The sequence below is a fragment of the Sesamum indicum genome, linkage group LG6, assembly GCF_000512975.1.
Source record: "Sesamum indicum cultivar Zhongzhi No. 13 linkage group LG6, S_indicum_v1.0, whole genome shotgun sequence".
Classification (NCBI taxonomy): domain Eukaryota; kingdom Viridiplantae; phylum Streptophyta; class Magnoliopsida; order Lamiales; family Pedaliaceae; genus Sesamum; species Sesamum indicum.
The window spans coordinates 8,624,110-8,640,712 of NC_026150.1; the positions used below are offsets into that span (position 1 = coordinate 8,624,110).

At 35.0% G+C, this 16,603-nt stretch overlaps 2 protein-coding genes across 4 annotated transcripts; both read right to left on the reverse strand.

The window, feature by feature from the left end:
- LOC105164121 (stress-response A/B barrel domain-containing protein UP3) lies at positions 1,248 to 7,430 on the reverse strand. Of its 2 annotated transcripts, none has more exons than XR_002287249.1 (10): positions 7,142 to 7,430; positions 6,929 to 7,043; positions 5,354 to 5,481; positions 3,419 to 3,558; positions 3,239 to 3,307; positions 2,947 to 3,085; positions 2,664 to 2,726; positions 2,353 to 2,574; positions 2,021 to 2,111; positions 1,248 to 1,571 (listed from the first exon to the last, which is right to left on the reverse strand). XR_002287249.1 is itself a non-coding variant. In XM_011082695.2 (10 exons), exons 1-9 carry the CDS (start codon positions 7,269 to 7,271, stop codon positions 2,025 to 2,027), a joined length of 915 nt encoding a protein of 304 aa, XP_011080997.1. In that variant the 5' UTR covers positions 7,272 to 7,429; the 3' UTR covers positions 1,248 to 1,571; positions 2,021 to 2,024. The 2 variants fall into 2 exon arrangements, 1 of the variants encoding a protein (XP_011080997.1); XM_011082695.2 differs by having other exon boundaries at positions 2,531 to 2,574; positions 7,142 to 7,429.
- LOC105164123 lies at positions 7,772 to 11,429 on the reverse strand. Of its 2 annotated transcripts, none has more exons than XM_011082697.2 (5): positions 11,164 to 11,429; positions 10,630 to 10,913; positions 8,986 to 9,117; positions 8,775 to 8,891; positions 7,772 to 8,465 (listed from the first exon to the last, which is right to left on the reverse strand). In XM_011082697.2, exons 2-5 carry the CDS (start codon positions 10,897 to 10,899, stop codon positions 8,118 to 8,120), a joined length of 867 nt encoding a protein of 288 aa, XP_011080999.1. In that variant the 5' UTR covers positions 10,900 to 10,913; positions 11,164 to 11,429; the 3' UTR covers positions 7,772 to 8,117. The 2 variants fall into 2 exon arrangements, with proteins under 2 accessions (XP_011080999.1, XP_011080998.1); XM_011082696.2 differs by having other exon boundaries at positions 11,169 to 11,428.

Genomic DNA, 16,603 nt, shown 5'->3' on the forward strand with positions numbered 1-16,603 from the left:
AAAAAAAAAAAAAAGAGGAAGGGGGGGGGGGGGGGGGGGGGTTTAGCCATAGCCAGCCACCGACTTAACGATAAAATTAGGACAGAGAGGGGTTGATGCTGCTGATCTAAATAAAGTCAAACCAAACACATTAATTAATTAATTAACACTAATTAATGTTTCCAATTATTAATAAAGTCTGAAGAAGAAGAGAATAGAATATGTAGTTATTATTTGTTTAATGAGATGGGATGGCCCACATTTTGTGATGGTCAAGAAATTGAATAATGTCTCTTTGTCAGAGAGTCAAATGCTGGCTGCCTCCCTTTTCACCATCCCAATCCACACCCCTCTCACAAATTTTCAAATTATCACTCTCGAATTTCTGTGTTAATTACATTTTTAATTCAATTATGTCGACATCGATATTTCTAAATCAATCGATATATTATATCATTCAATAAATAATATATTCATAGTTTTAAATTATTCAAAAAATTCAAAGCAGAAAAATAATCAATTATATTTGTAAGATTCAAACTCATGACTTCTTGACCGTATAGCCTCGAGCTCATCAAGCTTGATCAAGAACGTGAAGTTTCAAAACTCAAGATTTCGAAATTCTTTCTTACAATAATTTCAAAGTATTTAAGTTCTTTCTCGTCTCAAAATGAATCTCTCTCTCTCTCTTTTATTATAACAATTTAAATAAGATTTCATTTCTTAAAATTAAAATGTTTGTCTGTTAAAATGGCATTTAATTAGAGATTTGATGCTATTATATAGCTCAACCATTATGTTTAGAATTAATACTATAAAGATTATTAAGAGTTGAATTTAATTGGATTGTGACGGAAAAATATGAAAACAATGTAATTAATAATACAAAATTTATATAGTTTGAAAAAATCTCTACGTCCACGGAACTCAAGATTGATTTTTCTCACTACATATAAACTATTTATACTAAAGTATGTATAACAAATAATTTTATTACAAGGATAGTTAGATCTACCATCATTGTACTTGTAAAGTATTGTAATAATTTTATTACAGGAACAGTTAGATTACCGTCGCTGTACTTGTAAAATATTGTAAAATTATAATTTTGTCCGTAACAAATTATTCTATACAAGGTAATTAAATCCATTGTCCAAATTTCACACTCCAACACAAATTACATAAAATATTTTACGTCTGAAAACTACTATCTAAATGGTGTACATATTCTATTGCACCTGTAGCACGCGTTTGAAGAAATACACAAGTGAAAAAGAAAGTGAGTCCAAGATTTAAAATTAAACCAAAAAGATGAATGATATTACAGTCGTGTATGTACAACGAACCCTTATTCTTTAATGAAGGATAAAATTAGGGGGAGTGTTTAAATTATTGAAAGCACGACTTTTCCACATACAACAAACAGGTGCTGTCTCAGAGTCAAAGAATAAGGCCATTATCAAGGAAGAGGAGTTGCAGACATTTAGAGGGACAGAGGAGAGTGGAATCAGACTCTTCCAACTGGAACTCTGTTTCCTCAAATCAACAACCCATGCACCATCCCAATTCACCTTCTCCTTTACATGGACACACTGCAACAATATCACAAACACACTTTATGAAATGTCTGCCCAGGAAAAAAAAAAAAAGAAAAGAAAAGAAAATTCTATAAATTTTATATAGTTTTGAGTTTTTTTACGTCAACACCCATAACAGAGTTATTAATTTGCCCCGGCAAAGTTTGTTCTTATCCATGGGCGAAAATGTAACATTGGTTTAAACTTCACGGAATATAAGCTAATCTTGGAAATACAAAAATAAGATCCAAGAATGATATTTATGAAATATGAGGAAAAATATGAATAAAAGAAGCAACCATATGATGGCATGTAACCTAGATAGCGGGTGGCTTGCTTGCTTGCTACTTGAATAAAAGACAACTCTTAGTGCATCCTAACCATATTACATTATGAAATCAAGATGACTGCATGTTTTATAGGAAACGGATCTGCAAACAACAGACATGTTAAGGAAAACCAACCTGGCTACATAAGCTCTGTGCCAATGGGATCTACCAAAAAATGCAGAGACAGAACCTTTTGGATGAAGGGCTGGAATTTAGATTTCCACATCTGTTTTTTCCCCAAACCAGCAAGAATCATGTCAGTAGTTTCTTAATAGAGAAGAGGTAGTTTTAGTTACAAAGAGTTGATAACAAGAAACAAAAGACATTATAGAGTATAGAGATGTCTCAATTTTGATTATATTTCTACTTCAAACCACAAAATTCATGCTTCTTGCCATCTTTCTGTGTCGAATATTGCTCCAAGGCTGAGTAGCAATATAACAAATCCTAGAGAATCACTTCCATACCTTTGTGATATCCATAGAATATAAAATATGAGAGAGATACTCATTATGCGTCCTATCTCTCAAGAAGTTGCTATTGGTCTAGTTATTGAAGAACCATAAGTTCTTATGAAAAACAACATAAGTTCAGAACCAAAAATGTCAAGGGCATGCTTAACAAGCCAATGGATATTTTCCTTACAGTACTGTATTCCGAACTGTTCATGAATATCTTGAAGGCCTCAGCTGATAGAAGAAAAAACAGTTAGAAGTCTGTAAGTTATTAAATAGAGTTGCTTATAGTGGAGCATATGCTGAAAAGACATGTAACTTACATGACCGAAATCGTATTACTACCCCATGAGTATATTCCATATTGGTCATATTCAAATTTGGACCTACAAATAAAGCATAATCATAACATTATTAGGAGTGACCCTGCACAACATATTATCCGATAGGAAGCTGCCAACTTACAAGTTTAATATTACAGTACAGAAAAAGGTGATGCATATAAGTTAGTTGAGCAATTAAATCATTTAATATTTATGAGCCAGAATATTCTTGCTAACTAGTTCCTTAAATGGGTTTAGAGAGATAGAACCACAAAAAATACACCTTTAGTAGCTTGAACAATCAAAGAAGGGAATTCCATAGTCAGGTTTTCCAGAGAAGTCATCGCATCTTCTGCAGGCCCACCCAGAGAACTCCTACTAAATGCTACAAGAAGCACGAGTTCAACTCCATGATTGAATTCCTGCAGAACAAACATAAATAACCTTAATGACTTTTACACGTTTATCATGATTAAAGTGAAGGGAGGAGAATTGGAAGGAGTACAAAACTATAAATCAGAGAGCTCTAATCACAGCAATTTTCCTAACAAATAAGCATGATTGCAGCTTCCAACCTCGCCTTTGCGAAATATTGGCAGTATATCATCTTCTACTTCAGATTCATAGTCCAAATAGAAAAACCCCTGTGAGCAAAAATCTATAAAATTAAAGAAAAATAAAGATATGGTTTATCAGCTGCGACTTAAAAGGAGCAAAAAGAATTGAGGTATTGGTGTTTACATGTCAGAGCATACATGACAATAAGGCATGACATGTTCCTTGAGAACTCCCAAATAAAAAGGGTTCTCATAAAACTTGGCAAGGTCCTCTTTTGTCTGGAAACGCATAAAGATCGCATGGGTATATTGTTCAGGATTTGGTTCAGAAATACGTCCTATAGGAGTCAAAAGATGCCTTATTAGGTACTTCAGAAACAGAAACCAGATAATGCATGACATAATCCAGTCATATACGAAACAAATGCACAGTTAGTTGATACAGCAATGTTTATACTAATATTAAACCCAGTAAATTGGTACACAATATTACAAACCAGAGCTTAGGCACTAAGAACGAAAATAAACAATTATATCAAAGAGACACCAATTTAACAATGAAGTGATTATGTAAACTGTCTGAAGTATGTAGGGGAAGCAACTGTGGCATCAATATCCATGTGTTGCAGTAAACAGATGATTAACTTTCAAGAGATTATACTTAAAAATTCAATCAGATGAACCCATAAAATCTTATTGAAAAGAGATTGAAGAGAGCTAGTGAAACAAAACCAAAAAGCCCATCGGGTGTGAGACCCTACTCAAACCCATAACATAATTCACACACCCAGGTCCAAACCCATTGAACATTTTTAAACCCAAGCCCAGACCCAGACCTATAAAGAAAATATATATAATTTCAAATATAATAAAAAATGATATATAAATATTAAGTATCTTAGTATAAGCATTTATAATAAAAAATAATAACTTTATAGTTAATACATACTTAATCATTAATAATTTATAGCAAATAAATTAACATAATACATTTTTATTATTTTTGGTTAATTCGGTACAAAAATTGAACAGAACTAAAATAAGTTCGATTTTACCGAAACAAACCAAACATTTCGGTTAGGTATTCAGTCGGCCATTTAGGCGTACCAAAATTTCAGTTAACCAAACTTTCAATTCGTTCATTAACCGAATTTAACACCCCTACGGTCTGCATTCAAGTGTACAAATCTAAAAAATTTAAGACACTATAACATTATTTATCGTTTAATTCTTTAACCAAGTACATTTTTTAAATAATAAATAATTAAATTATTAAAAAAACAAAAATGAAAAGAAAGAAATTTAAATTAATTAGTATGATTTGCAGAAAAAATAAGTTTGAAAAAAAAAATTGGGTTTGGGTCTACCCCTACCCAAAAACTGGGTCTTCAGTTGGATTCAATTGAATGGGTAGGGTCTTGATATAGAATAATTTTTTGGAATTTCTTTGGATCGGGCCTGGGCAGGATCTTACCTGCCCATTGACAGACTTACATCCATGGATAAATGCCCAACGGCTGGACCTCTAACATTTTGTTCTTAGTTTTACCTTACAATGATCATCCATCCAAATAAGTAAAATGCACATGTGAGAAACAGAAACAGAGGAATCACTTGAATCTCATTAAATCATAAACATCCCAGTAATGAACATAGATATTATGGTCAAAGTATCAACTTTTTATTTCATAGATGCCAAAAACAATGTAAATGGATTTTTCAGTGATAAAGTCGAATTTCACACAGAAAATTCAAAATCATCTGATTCCTATACGGCACCAAATTGCAGAGTCAAAAAGTTCATACTACAGTGTACTTTGCTGAAGTTTTAAGAGATTTTGAAGCACGTACAAAGAAAACAAAGAAAAACAAGGACAAGAATGGAAAAACTTAAAGTGGTCTAAATAATAGTCCTATGTTTGCACTCACTCAAGTTTCTCTTCTGATATAGATTTGCGTACTAGAACACACAAACACCCATCATATATCTATATTAATGTGCTCGTAAGTATCGTAAAATTACACCTCTGGCAACAAAGTGTTTGCCAAAAAGTGTACCACAAAATATGGAGCATTGTAAAAGGCCCTTTAATGGGAAGCAAAGGCAACGAGACGGCGGCTATTGCTGATCACCTAATGATAGGGCCACAATGCCACGCATATGATATTGCGTGGTGTAAAGATAATCCAGCATGTCTTTCTCTTGATCCTCGGACAAATCCTTTTTTGCTTTGAATAGGCATATATGTTCAACAACTTTTCTGCAAATATTGGGATAAGGTTTGTATTATTACAAAGGGCGTGGTCATATTCTTGTAAGAGAAAGTTTAACATACTCATATAACCAAGGATGAAAAATAAGAAGGAGCTTGTTGCAGTTAAGATAATGTGGCACTTGAAAATACTAATTGGCATACATTATCAGGTTATCGGCACTATCTCAAGAACCAAGGATACCATCACCATACCAGGTTAACAAATCCCATAAATTCCTTATGAACTCTGTATAAGTTCCAATTTTGAGCTATTAAACAGAGGGTTTTGGTGTTTGCCAAAAGGTCAGGAAACTATTCCAAAAAATATTTTCTTCATGTTCAAACTGTGATCTGCAGTAAGAAATGTGAGTATTAGTACTTCTTTGATATTATGTTTTATGAATCTAATGATATAGCTATCCACAAAAGCATCTGATTATCATGTGTACCACCCAAGGGGTTCTTTGAATTATCTTATCATGTCTTCTACCACCAAAAAACGTGCACTTTGGCGTCATACTTCCATTTAGACACATCTCGATGAGAGAAATCAGCATCCGCCACCAATGAGGTTTTAGTCTTTCGTAACAACCTCCTCAGAGTCCAGATTTGGCCAACATTTATGATAAATTAAAGACCATATTACCCCCATTATGACACATGTGTCAAATGCATATTTTTTTAAATGAATTATTTTTCATATACATAGTTTCATGAGAAAAAAATAAAAGAAAACGAAAATTAAACTGAGACCCTCTTCGGCAATATAAAGTGTGTATGCTAATTTTATGTGCGGAAAACCAGGCCTACTTATTAAAAAAAATTAAAATGTTAGACTATTTTTTAAGTATATAATTTCAAAATGAAGAGACAAAATTTGATATGTTTAAAGTGTAAACAATATGTTTAGGAGAGTAATGTATTTAAACATCATAACAAAGTTACTTTGCTATGAACTTTACGTTTCAATAATATTATATTCCATTTATTAAATTACTCTATTCTCTTTACACATACAACTGAAGTTGGCAAGGTAATTCATCTCTCACTCTTTTCAGTTTTATGCTGTTAGAGAGTAATTGCCATTTAAGATATCCAAAGTTTGGATTTTTTAATAAACTCGTATTTGATATGTTTATTGGTCTTTTAACTAATCTTTAGTCGCTTTTTTTGACTAAACAGTACTGAAAGAGAAGTCTTTCCCAGACTATAAAGTATAAACATTTAGAGGATGCTGCAAAGGACCAATGCGGACGAAACTCAAAAAACACTAAGTAATTTATACGGAGAACTTTTGCTCCCCTAGCTGATTCCAAAAGAAATTAGAAAACTTTAACACATTTATCCCATTAATATTTTCATCTGAGGACATTACTGGGAAAATTACCCTGAAAATAAAAGAACGAAATCCTATAAAAACAATAAAGCTCGTAGCAAGAGGGAAAAAGATAACCTCTTTCTTTGTACACCATGAGCCAAGCTTCCTTCCTCAACCGCTGAAAATACCACCCGCTTGTCCTTTTTAGCCCAATGACAAAAAATTCCTCCCCAATCGACCAAGAAGGCAACTGACACAATAATGTGAAAATCAAATCAAGCACATGGAAGCGACAGAATGAAGAGAATTCAGAAACTAGGAAAATAAAAAATAAAACTGATTTCTTACCTCCTGGGCTCCAACTTTTCTTCAAAGGGTTTATAGAAAATGTTGGGGTTTTGGAGAGAGTGCCACGGCGAAGGCCCCCTTCGTTGAGAGGAAGAGTATAGGGAACGAAAATCTGAGTCAGAATCTGCATTTCAGTTTTCTATTGAATTTTTCCTCGTTTTCTTCAGATGTGTGGGAGTGAGATAGTTTGTGTGTGTGTGTGTGTGTGTGTGTGTGGTGATGAAATCTGGGGGCATTGGAGCGTTTGAGATAGTTTGAAGGAGGAATGGGTGGACTGCGTAAAACGGTCATTTAAATGTAAGAGGCTCTGTTGCAGTTGGCATTGGCGCCTAATTATGTTTCCGTTTACCATTTTGCCCTTTTAGAAAAGCTTTGTGGCTTTTGTTTTTATGGATTCTTTTTGCTTTAGTCAGATTTTTTTATATTTTTTAAAATATATTTTTTAATTCAGGAAGTGTAAAATCTCGCCATCTATGAGTCACATAATTATTATCAATTTTAGATGGTATCTATAACTCTCCAAATAATAAAAATATTTATAATTATATCAAATCTTTCAAAAGCTAATTCTGACTTAACCATTTTAATGTAGCTAAGATCGCTTAATTTTTGTGCATACCAGAATCAGAGTAGACAACCAACAAGAACATATTTGTATTCCCTTCACTGAAATTGCACATAAATTAGCCACAACATACACCGAATTCTTGCAGCAAACCCTCAATGAAGGATAAATGTTCAAAAGAAGAAATAACCTCCAACCGTAAGTCTAGAAGCAAAGTTCACGTCTGGTCGTGCTTCTACTTATATTGGAGGGTGTGTAAGCAAGACACAGAAGCATTAGAATACAGAAGAACAGGAAATAATCGTTCATGGATTAGCTGCTCAATTGCAAGTGATATCAAGCCCTGTTCGCAGGTAAGGAATCCCCTCTGAACGATGTGAGTAGTGTAAACTGTACTGCTTTATCCTGTCCTCATGAACCCGGTACATTGAGGTTTTGGAAGAGTTCTGGAAGGTGAGCATTTGTAAGCTTGGTCCTCTTGCTGATTTCGTGCTTCTTCTTCTTGATCTTAGGCTTGGGAGCAATGCCATGAACCTGTGCCATGGCCCTCCTCTTGGCAGTGTTTGTAGCAGGTTTCATCCCGTTCTTCTGAAGATCCTTTTCAATGTCAAGCATATCACGTGGGAGTTCAATCCCCCGAAATAATTGTTTCAAATCATCATCAACTTTAATAACTGCTCTTGGATCATTTGGGTAGGCTATGTCCTCTTGTGAATCAAAGTTTGACAGCAGCCAAATTTGGCCCGAAGCTTTCAAAGACTACAAAATATTATTTATCAGTAGATCATTCCCCAAGGCTGAGTAATGAGCAAATCACAAAAGTTTAGTTTCATGGAATCAATATGTAAAAATTCCACTTTGAACTGACTGAAGAAAATCTTTGTCAAATTGAACGTCCTTTTAGAAATACACCAGAGCCAGAGACACAAATTTGAGGACCCAATACGGTAGGTTACCCGTCCCCACAGCCCACAATGAGGTAAGTCCCTCCCCTTTGTAGTGGGCTGAATGATGCATTCCAAACTGAAACACATTTTGGTTACATAACAGTTTCAATGAACAAGTTACCTGTAAGTCCTCCATGACTGTAGGGTATGAATCCTTGAGATCAATAACAGCAATACCCTCAGGAAACTTCCGAATTAAAACAAGAAGTTGGCTTTTATCTTTCAAAGCATGTTTGGACTGCAAACATTTTGTAAACAATGTAAATTACCAGAGAAGAAGCACTTAGTAGCCTAGTAGTCTGCCTGCTGGTTTATGCAAGGAGCAAAATTACCTTGTAGGAGAATCGTTTCCCATCATAACTCACTTTTGGATTGTTTCTTAAACTGTCAAACACAGCCTTATTTGCATTTACATCGACATAACATGCTTCATTTATTTGCTCAGGAGTGAAGGCTTCCCTTGTCTGTACAAGAGAAATTTCAATAAGTTAGACAATGTTCGGCTGCATCAGCTGTCATCATGCATTACTAGTAAATAGACTATAATGAAACTCCTAAATTAATACACATAGAGTTAGCAACAATAGTGCAGGTAGATATTTAGCTGTAAAAGGAATGGAAACAAAATGACTAATGTGACATGATGGAGCATGCATATTTTGTCACAATGGTATGCCAGGGTAATATTGCTCAACAGCATTCCATATAGCCAGAAAACTACAACATATTCTAACTCAAGAGAGACTCAGCTGAAGAAAGTTTTATCCAAGTAACAGATTAGCAGACTACATAAATCGTTTTCTTTTGTTCTGCTGATCAGGTTCTTATACACAGCTAAATTTCAAATCCCATTGTTTCAGCAGTAAAGCAAATGAAATGCCTATATTACCGAGCCATGGGAAAAGGGCAAATATTTTAAGAAAAAGGATATACATACAAAGATTGAGGCTGCACTGCAAATAAGCATAAATGCACTTGAATACTTTTTTGTGTTCCATAGTTCCATAAATATCCAAATGATCAATGTCAGAAGAGATTAATTCATCATAACTTACACAGCATAAAATAAACTAATTTAAGGAGTATTGTTGGGTTGTGATGCAAGTGAGATAATTACTAGAATGGAAAATGAAATTTAACACACAACTTAAAGAAGCCAAAGCACATGAACAAATTTGGAGCTTCACTCCTTATAGGGAAGACAATTTTTAATCAATCCCTTCAAATGCTTCCTCTCATGATTTCATCCATCTGGACATGCTACAGAAATAATAAATCAGCCAGCAAATACTTTGTTTATTCAGTTATCATATGTTCGGATCACAGGCCACATTTTTCAGGTAAGAAGATTTTTATTTACATAATTAAGCATCAGGACGAATAGATATCCTCCAGACAAACCAACATTTGACACAACAAAGCGAGATTTATTGCTGATGCTTAATTCAAAGACTTCATTTTCATAACTAAGAAATGTTCTGCATGCAATTATGCAGGTAGAAGAGTGTATAAAGTGCTTGTTCGGAGAGTAAAGTAACTTTCTTTGCATGACAGAGACCACAGCAACAACGACAAAGTGAAATAGGGAATGACAATGAAAAATAATGGAAACATCAGATACTAGCATGACCTCCTTGAAGAAACCTAGAAAAGGATGCTTTGGATGTTTTTCTTATTTGGTTTGCATCTAGAGAACGATACACTCCAGGTTCATGAATATGTGGAACGAATCCTTTACATTCTCCAACTGTTGATACCATTACTAAATTTGTACCAGATCAAGAAGTTATATATTTAGCTCATAAGAACCACTAATTAGTCATATACTCAGTCCTGGTAAACAGCGCAACATAATAGCATGTCCAGGATCATCTTGTTGGTAAAGAACACAGGAAAGGAGAAAAAAATGAAAGTAAAAACTACATTGACCATCCATCCAAAGCAAATTACAAAAAATGAGGTAAAGATGGGAGTACCTCAAAGAGCAAATCAATAACACGTTTGATTTGAGCCCCCACAGGAGCTTTCCTTATGCTATTTATATGTTGAAGCCGTTCCGTATCATTCGAGAATTTAACTGGGGTTGCAGGAGCCTTTGCATTGGCCAAACTTGAGGTGTGTGAGGACAGAGACTTGGAAGAGGTGGCTTTAGAAGAGCCCGCTTTAGCTGCAATGCTGGTCAGTGTTGACTGGCATTTCTCTTGCTGTTTCTTGAACTTTGACAGACTTTCTTGTAGCGACGCCATCTAAGGACAACAAACTGGTGAAGTCGGAAAGAAACAACACGAATCAGAGAAGTGCGCATGCTTATTGAAACAAAAATTGCCAACAATATTGAACTGAAAATTCATCCCCCACATAGGTGAAAAATTGAATGTAGGCACCAAGCAGATACCTATGAAGGAAGTAACATGCATCCAAAAGGTTAGAGCTTTAAGACCCATTCATCTAATAGTTACAATATATCGAAATCGCAATTCTAAATTGAGTTGAAAATCCCAGAATCAAACCGTACTAGCTTTAACTTCGGCTCTCTGAATCGCCGCTATATAGGCTGGAAGCGCCGGATCGGAACGGCAACGGACGACGGCGTTCCCGAATTCCAAGTTATCGCGTGACACGATAATTGATCGTCAATTCCACGGGACGGCAGATGTAACGGCTTGGCGCGGCCTGAACAGTGATTTCGCGGGACGCCGTGCAGCAGATTGGGAGATGATTTCACGTTTGAGGATTGAACAATGAATTTAAAAGAGGCTTCTGGTTTTTATGACTTAAGCCGACAATTAGGGATTTAAAGGGATGGAATACGGGTCAAATAACGACCCGCCTCAATCCGGTTTTTTTTGGACGGGTTTTAAAACTACCTCCCCTTGACCCTGTAGGAATTAGGATAGTCTCCTCGCCTACTTTTTACTCGGGTTCGGGTCTGACCCAGGACCCCATCCTGTATTTATATATATATTATTTCATGCTAGAAGTTCGGATTAATTATTTTTTTATTATTAAAAAATATAAATTATATAATAAAAATATTACGAGTCGTGAATTGTATTTAAAAATATTATTTTTTTAAATGCTCAAGTCGTGGATCAGAACCACGACTTGATGTCATGGATCCATTCCACAACTTCATGTCATGGATTTCATTGATTTCATATCAACTATACAACGTGAATATTACACTTATCATATAATTGGTTCAAATCGACTTAGCAAAATTTGATCCAAATTAAAATTTCCCGTCCAATTCTCAATTGCTGAGGAATTACCTGATCATGTAAGGACAACTATTTTAGCTTATTCCCATCCAATTTGATTAATGCAATTATGCATGTTTCCTCCCCCCCACACCAAAAAAGAATCTACCCACATCCATTTTTTTTTATTCTAATTTCATATATTATAATTTATGTGCATATAAATTTTAAAAATCGTTTACATATAAACTAGACAATGATTGTTGGTCGGATGTGACAAAAGTGAAGCACCTCAGTTGCAGAAATATGGAGCTTGAAAATGATGAACAGTGCACAAACAAGCTAAGGCATGAAGAAGTTGCTACTTGCAGAACAAATGACACTAATACCTTAGTGAATAACACTTTTATTAGTGCCTCTCATTTTACGTTTTTAACTCAGACACTCATAGGCGCTTTTCCTAACTACACGTTTCTATTAGTACATTGACAATTTTAGTTTTGGGTTTATTAGCCGTTGTAGAAGTGGTTATAAACGACCACTTTTTCTCTTCTCTTTGTTGTATATATACACAGAAACTGCAACAACTCTGTATCAGTTTTCCTTCTTGGTTTGAATGAGAATGAAAGTATTTGAGAATTACTCTTCTTGACATGGTACCAGAGCCATTAGTGGATAGTTCTTGTTTTCACCTTAGTTTTTTCTCCAAATTCTTGATAATTTCAGAGTGTATAATCACTACATATATGCTGAAGAAATCGAAATGAGTAATACCAAGAAAAGTATTGATGAAGCAGACCTCATCAGGATGCAAATATCAGAAAATCCTTGTACATCACTGGTTTTTCAGTCTTGAATGGAAAGAATTATCTTTCCTGGAGTAAAGCCATGAGAATTGCGTTGGGCACCAAGATGAAGGTTGACTATATCGACGGAGAAAGCGAGAAACCGCAAAAGGATTCAGATGATTACAAACAGTGGGTAAGAAATGACTGTCTTGTTACCTCTTGGATTCTTAATTCCATCTCCAAAGATATTGCAAAAAATTTTATTTTCACTAATTCTGCTAGAGAACTTTGGGTGGAATTAGAAAAGCAATTTGGAGAAAGTAATGGGCCTATGATATATCAAGTGCAAAGAGAAATTGGCTCCATAACTCAAGGAAATTTATCAGCTTCAGATTATTATGCCAAGTTAAAAAGATTGTGGGATGAACTTACATGTCTTAATCCATTACCACAATGTGATTGTAAAGCATCAAAGGCTTGTGGTGATTTTAATTTCACTACTCAACTCATGCAGTTTTTAAATGGATTACATGAGAGCTTTGATCATGTTAGAAATCAGATTTTGATTATGGAGCCATTGTCTAATGTTAGTAAAGCTTACTCAATGGTATTGAGAGTTGAAAAGCAGAGGGAAATAAACACAGAAAATACTGATTCTATACACAACATAGCTATGCAAGTGAAAGAAATTAAAAGAACTACAGGTTTTAATCCAAGAAATGCCAAAAAAAAGAAAAAAGAATGACAGAGAAGTAGAATATGGTATGCCAAGAATGTGGCAAGACTGGTCATCTCAAAAGCACATGCTTTGAGATATATGGTTATCCTGATTGATACAAAACCCTTGTTAAAAAGAAGAAAAGTCAGGGTGGTATCAATCAAGCATTCAATGCAATAGACAGTGATAAACCTGTGATGACTGGAGCTGGAGATGCAATGAACAAGAAAGATATTTTAGACTTGATCAAGATGAGTTTCAAAGACTCATCACAAAAAACAATCTCATCAAGAGTCCTTTTGATCAATTCTCGAGTAATCTATTACCTAAACCTCCTTGCATTTTCTTGGATAAAAGTATATGGATTATGGATAGTGGAACTTCTAACTATATGTGTAAAGATCCTAACCTATTCCATTCCTTTACACAATTGAATGCTGAATCTTTTATCTATTTAGCATATGGTTCTAAACAAATAATCAAAGGGGTTGGTGATATAGCATTATTAGAAAATTTGAATATAACAGCAGTACTTTATGTTCCGAGATTAAAACATAACTTACTGTCTGTTAGTAAGATATGTTGTAGTAATTCTATGTCCTTTCTTTTTACTGACACTCTGTGTATCTTGCAGGACCTCAGGATTAAAACAATATTTGCAGTAGGAAGATCCATAGGAAAGCTATACATTCTAGAGCCAGCATCCTTTACTAAAGATGCTATTAATTCTTTTAAAAATGAAGTGGATCATTCTTGCTGTTTTTTTTTTGTGAATAATGATTTCAATTTATGGCATAAGAGATTGGGTCACTCCTCTGAAAATGTAATGGCACATATCCCTTTATTGACTGAACATCATGACAAAGAACATGTTTGTGATATCTGTCATTTGGCAAAACAACACAGGTTGCCTTTTGCACCTACTGAAACTAATGCTGCTGAAATTTTTTATCTTCTCCACATAGACTTGTGGAGACCTTATAATCAACCTTCTATATCTAATTGTGTCTATATGATGACAGTGGTAGATGATTATAGTAGGAGTACATGGACTTTCTAGATAAAACATAAGATGGATACCTTATCATTGCTCATGTTTTTCCAGAAAAGTGTTCTTACTCAATACAATAAGAGAATTAAAACTATTAGAACTGACAATGGAAGTGAATTTTTGAGTAAAGGTTGTCAACAATTCTTTAAAGATGAAGGGATTATACACTATAAGACATGTGTTTATACTCCACAACAAAATGGTGTAGTTGAGAGAAAACATAAACATCTTTTACAAATTGCAAGAGCTTTGATGTTTCAAGCTTCCTTACCTTCAATCTTTTGGATTGAAACAATTCTAATTGCCACGTACATTATAAATAGACTACCTTCAGTTGTTTTAAAGTGGCAAACCTCCTATGAAAAACTATATAACAAGCCTGTTACTTATTTAAATATGAAGGTTTTTTGATGTCTTTGCTATGCCACAAATACTCAACCGCTTAAGTCCAAATTTGATCCTAGGGCTCTAAAGTGCATTTTCATTGGATATGCTCATGGGCAAAAAGGCTATAAACTCTTTGACATAGAGAATAAAGTCACATTAGTTAGCAGATATGTGGTGTTTTATGAAAATGAGTTCCCATATAAAAGTGAACTTATGGATCCTACAGATTATTCAGTTCCTTTGTCTTTAAGTGAACATAATGAAGATATGTTTTTAGATACTGATATCTTGAATAAAAAGGAGGAAGATCAACATAATGATGATATGATATCAGTTCCAGTACTTAGAAGATCAGGTAGGATCACATCCAAACCTACTTGGATGTCAAATTTCATATGCAATTTTTCTGAATCTCATGAAAGTACCACTGTATCTTCTATTTCTGAAACATATACTAGTTTTGTGACTTCTATCTCACCTTTTCAGGAACCATTTACATATGAGGAAGCGACATCAAAACCTGAATGAAATAAAGCAATGTAGTCAGAGATTAAAGCTCTAGAAGATAACCATACATGGGATATAACTCCACTTCCACCAGACAAGAAACCTATTGGTTGTAGGTGGATTTTCAAGATAAAATTCAAACCAGATGGATCACTTGACCGACATAAAGCTAGGTTGGTAGCCAAAGGCTACAACCAAATAGAAGGCATCGACTACCTTGAAAGTTTTTCTCCAGTTGCCAAGGTTGTTTCAGTCAGGACACTTATTGCACTAGCAGCCTCAGCTGGATGGGAGTTACACCAACTAGATGTGAATAATGCGTTCCTTCATGGGAACTTAGATGAAGAAGTGTACATGGAACCTCCTAAAGGTTATGTAGTCCCAACGGGCCATGTCTGCAAGCTCACGAAGTCCATATATGGGCTCAAACAGGCATCCAGATAGTGGAACTGCGAGTTCACCTTGAAGCTGAAATTTTTTGGCTTCATACAATCCAAAAACGACTACTGTTTGTTCACTAAAACCTCCCCTCAAGGCTTTCTCGCATTATTAGTTTATGTTGACAACATCCTTCTTGCAGGAACATCATCAACACTTATTGGTGAGGTGAAACACGTTGTTCACCATCAAAGATCTAGGACCTGCTAGGTACTTTCTTGGAATAGAAATTGCTCGAGCATGTGAAGGGATCACACTTACACAAAGTAAGTACATAACAGACATTATCAAGGACCTGAAATTGACAGAAGCTCGAGCTGCCAACACTCCTCTACCACCTGGAATTAAACTTAACTCTACCTCAGATCAAGCACTGTCGCATCCAGCCACTTACAGGAGACTTGTGGGCAGACTCCTATATTTGAACTTCACCAGGCCAGATATTTCGCATGTTATGCAACAGTTAAGTCAATACCTACAAGTTCCATGCAAAAACCATATGGATGCAGCTACACATGTGGTTTGATATTTGAAGGGGTCACCACACAAAGGTCTATTTTTTTCTGCAATTGCTGGTTGTGATATCACTACGTACTGTGATGCCGATTGGGCATCTTGTCCAGATAGCAGGCGATCATTAACAGGGTATTGCATCTTCTTGGGGAAGGGCCTGATATCTTGGAAAACCAAGAAACAAAATACAGTCTCCAGGTCTACAGCTGAAGCAGAGTATAGAGCAATGGGGTCAACTGCTTGCGAATTGGTGTGGATTGTATCCTTAATTAAAGACTTGGGATTTCAAGTTCCTCGTCCCGTTCCTTTTTATTGTGATAATCGAGCCGCCTTGCACATTATCAGTAA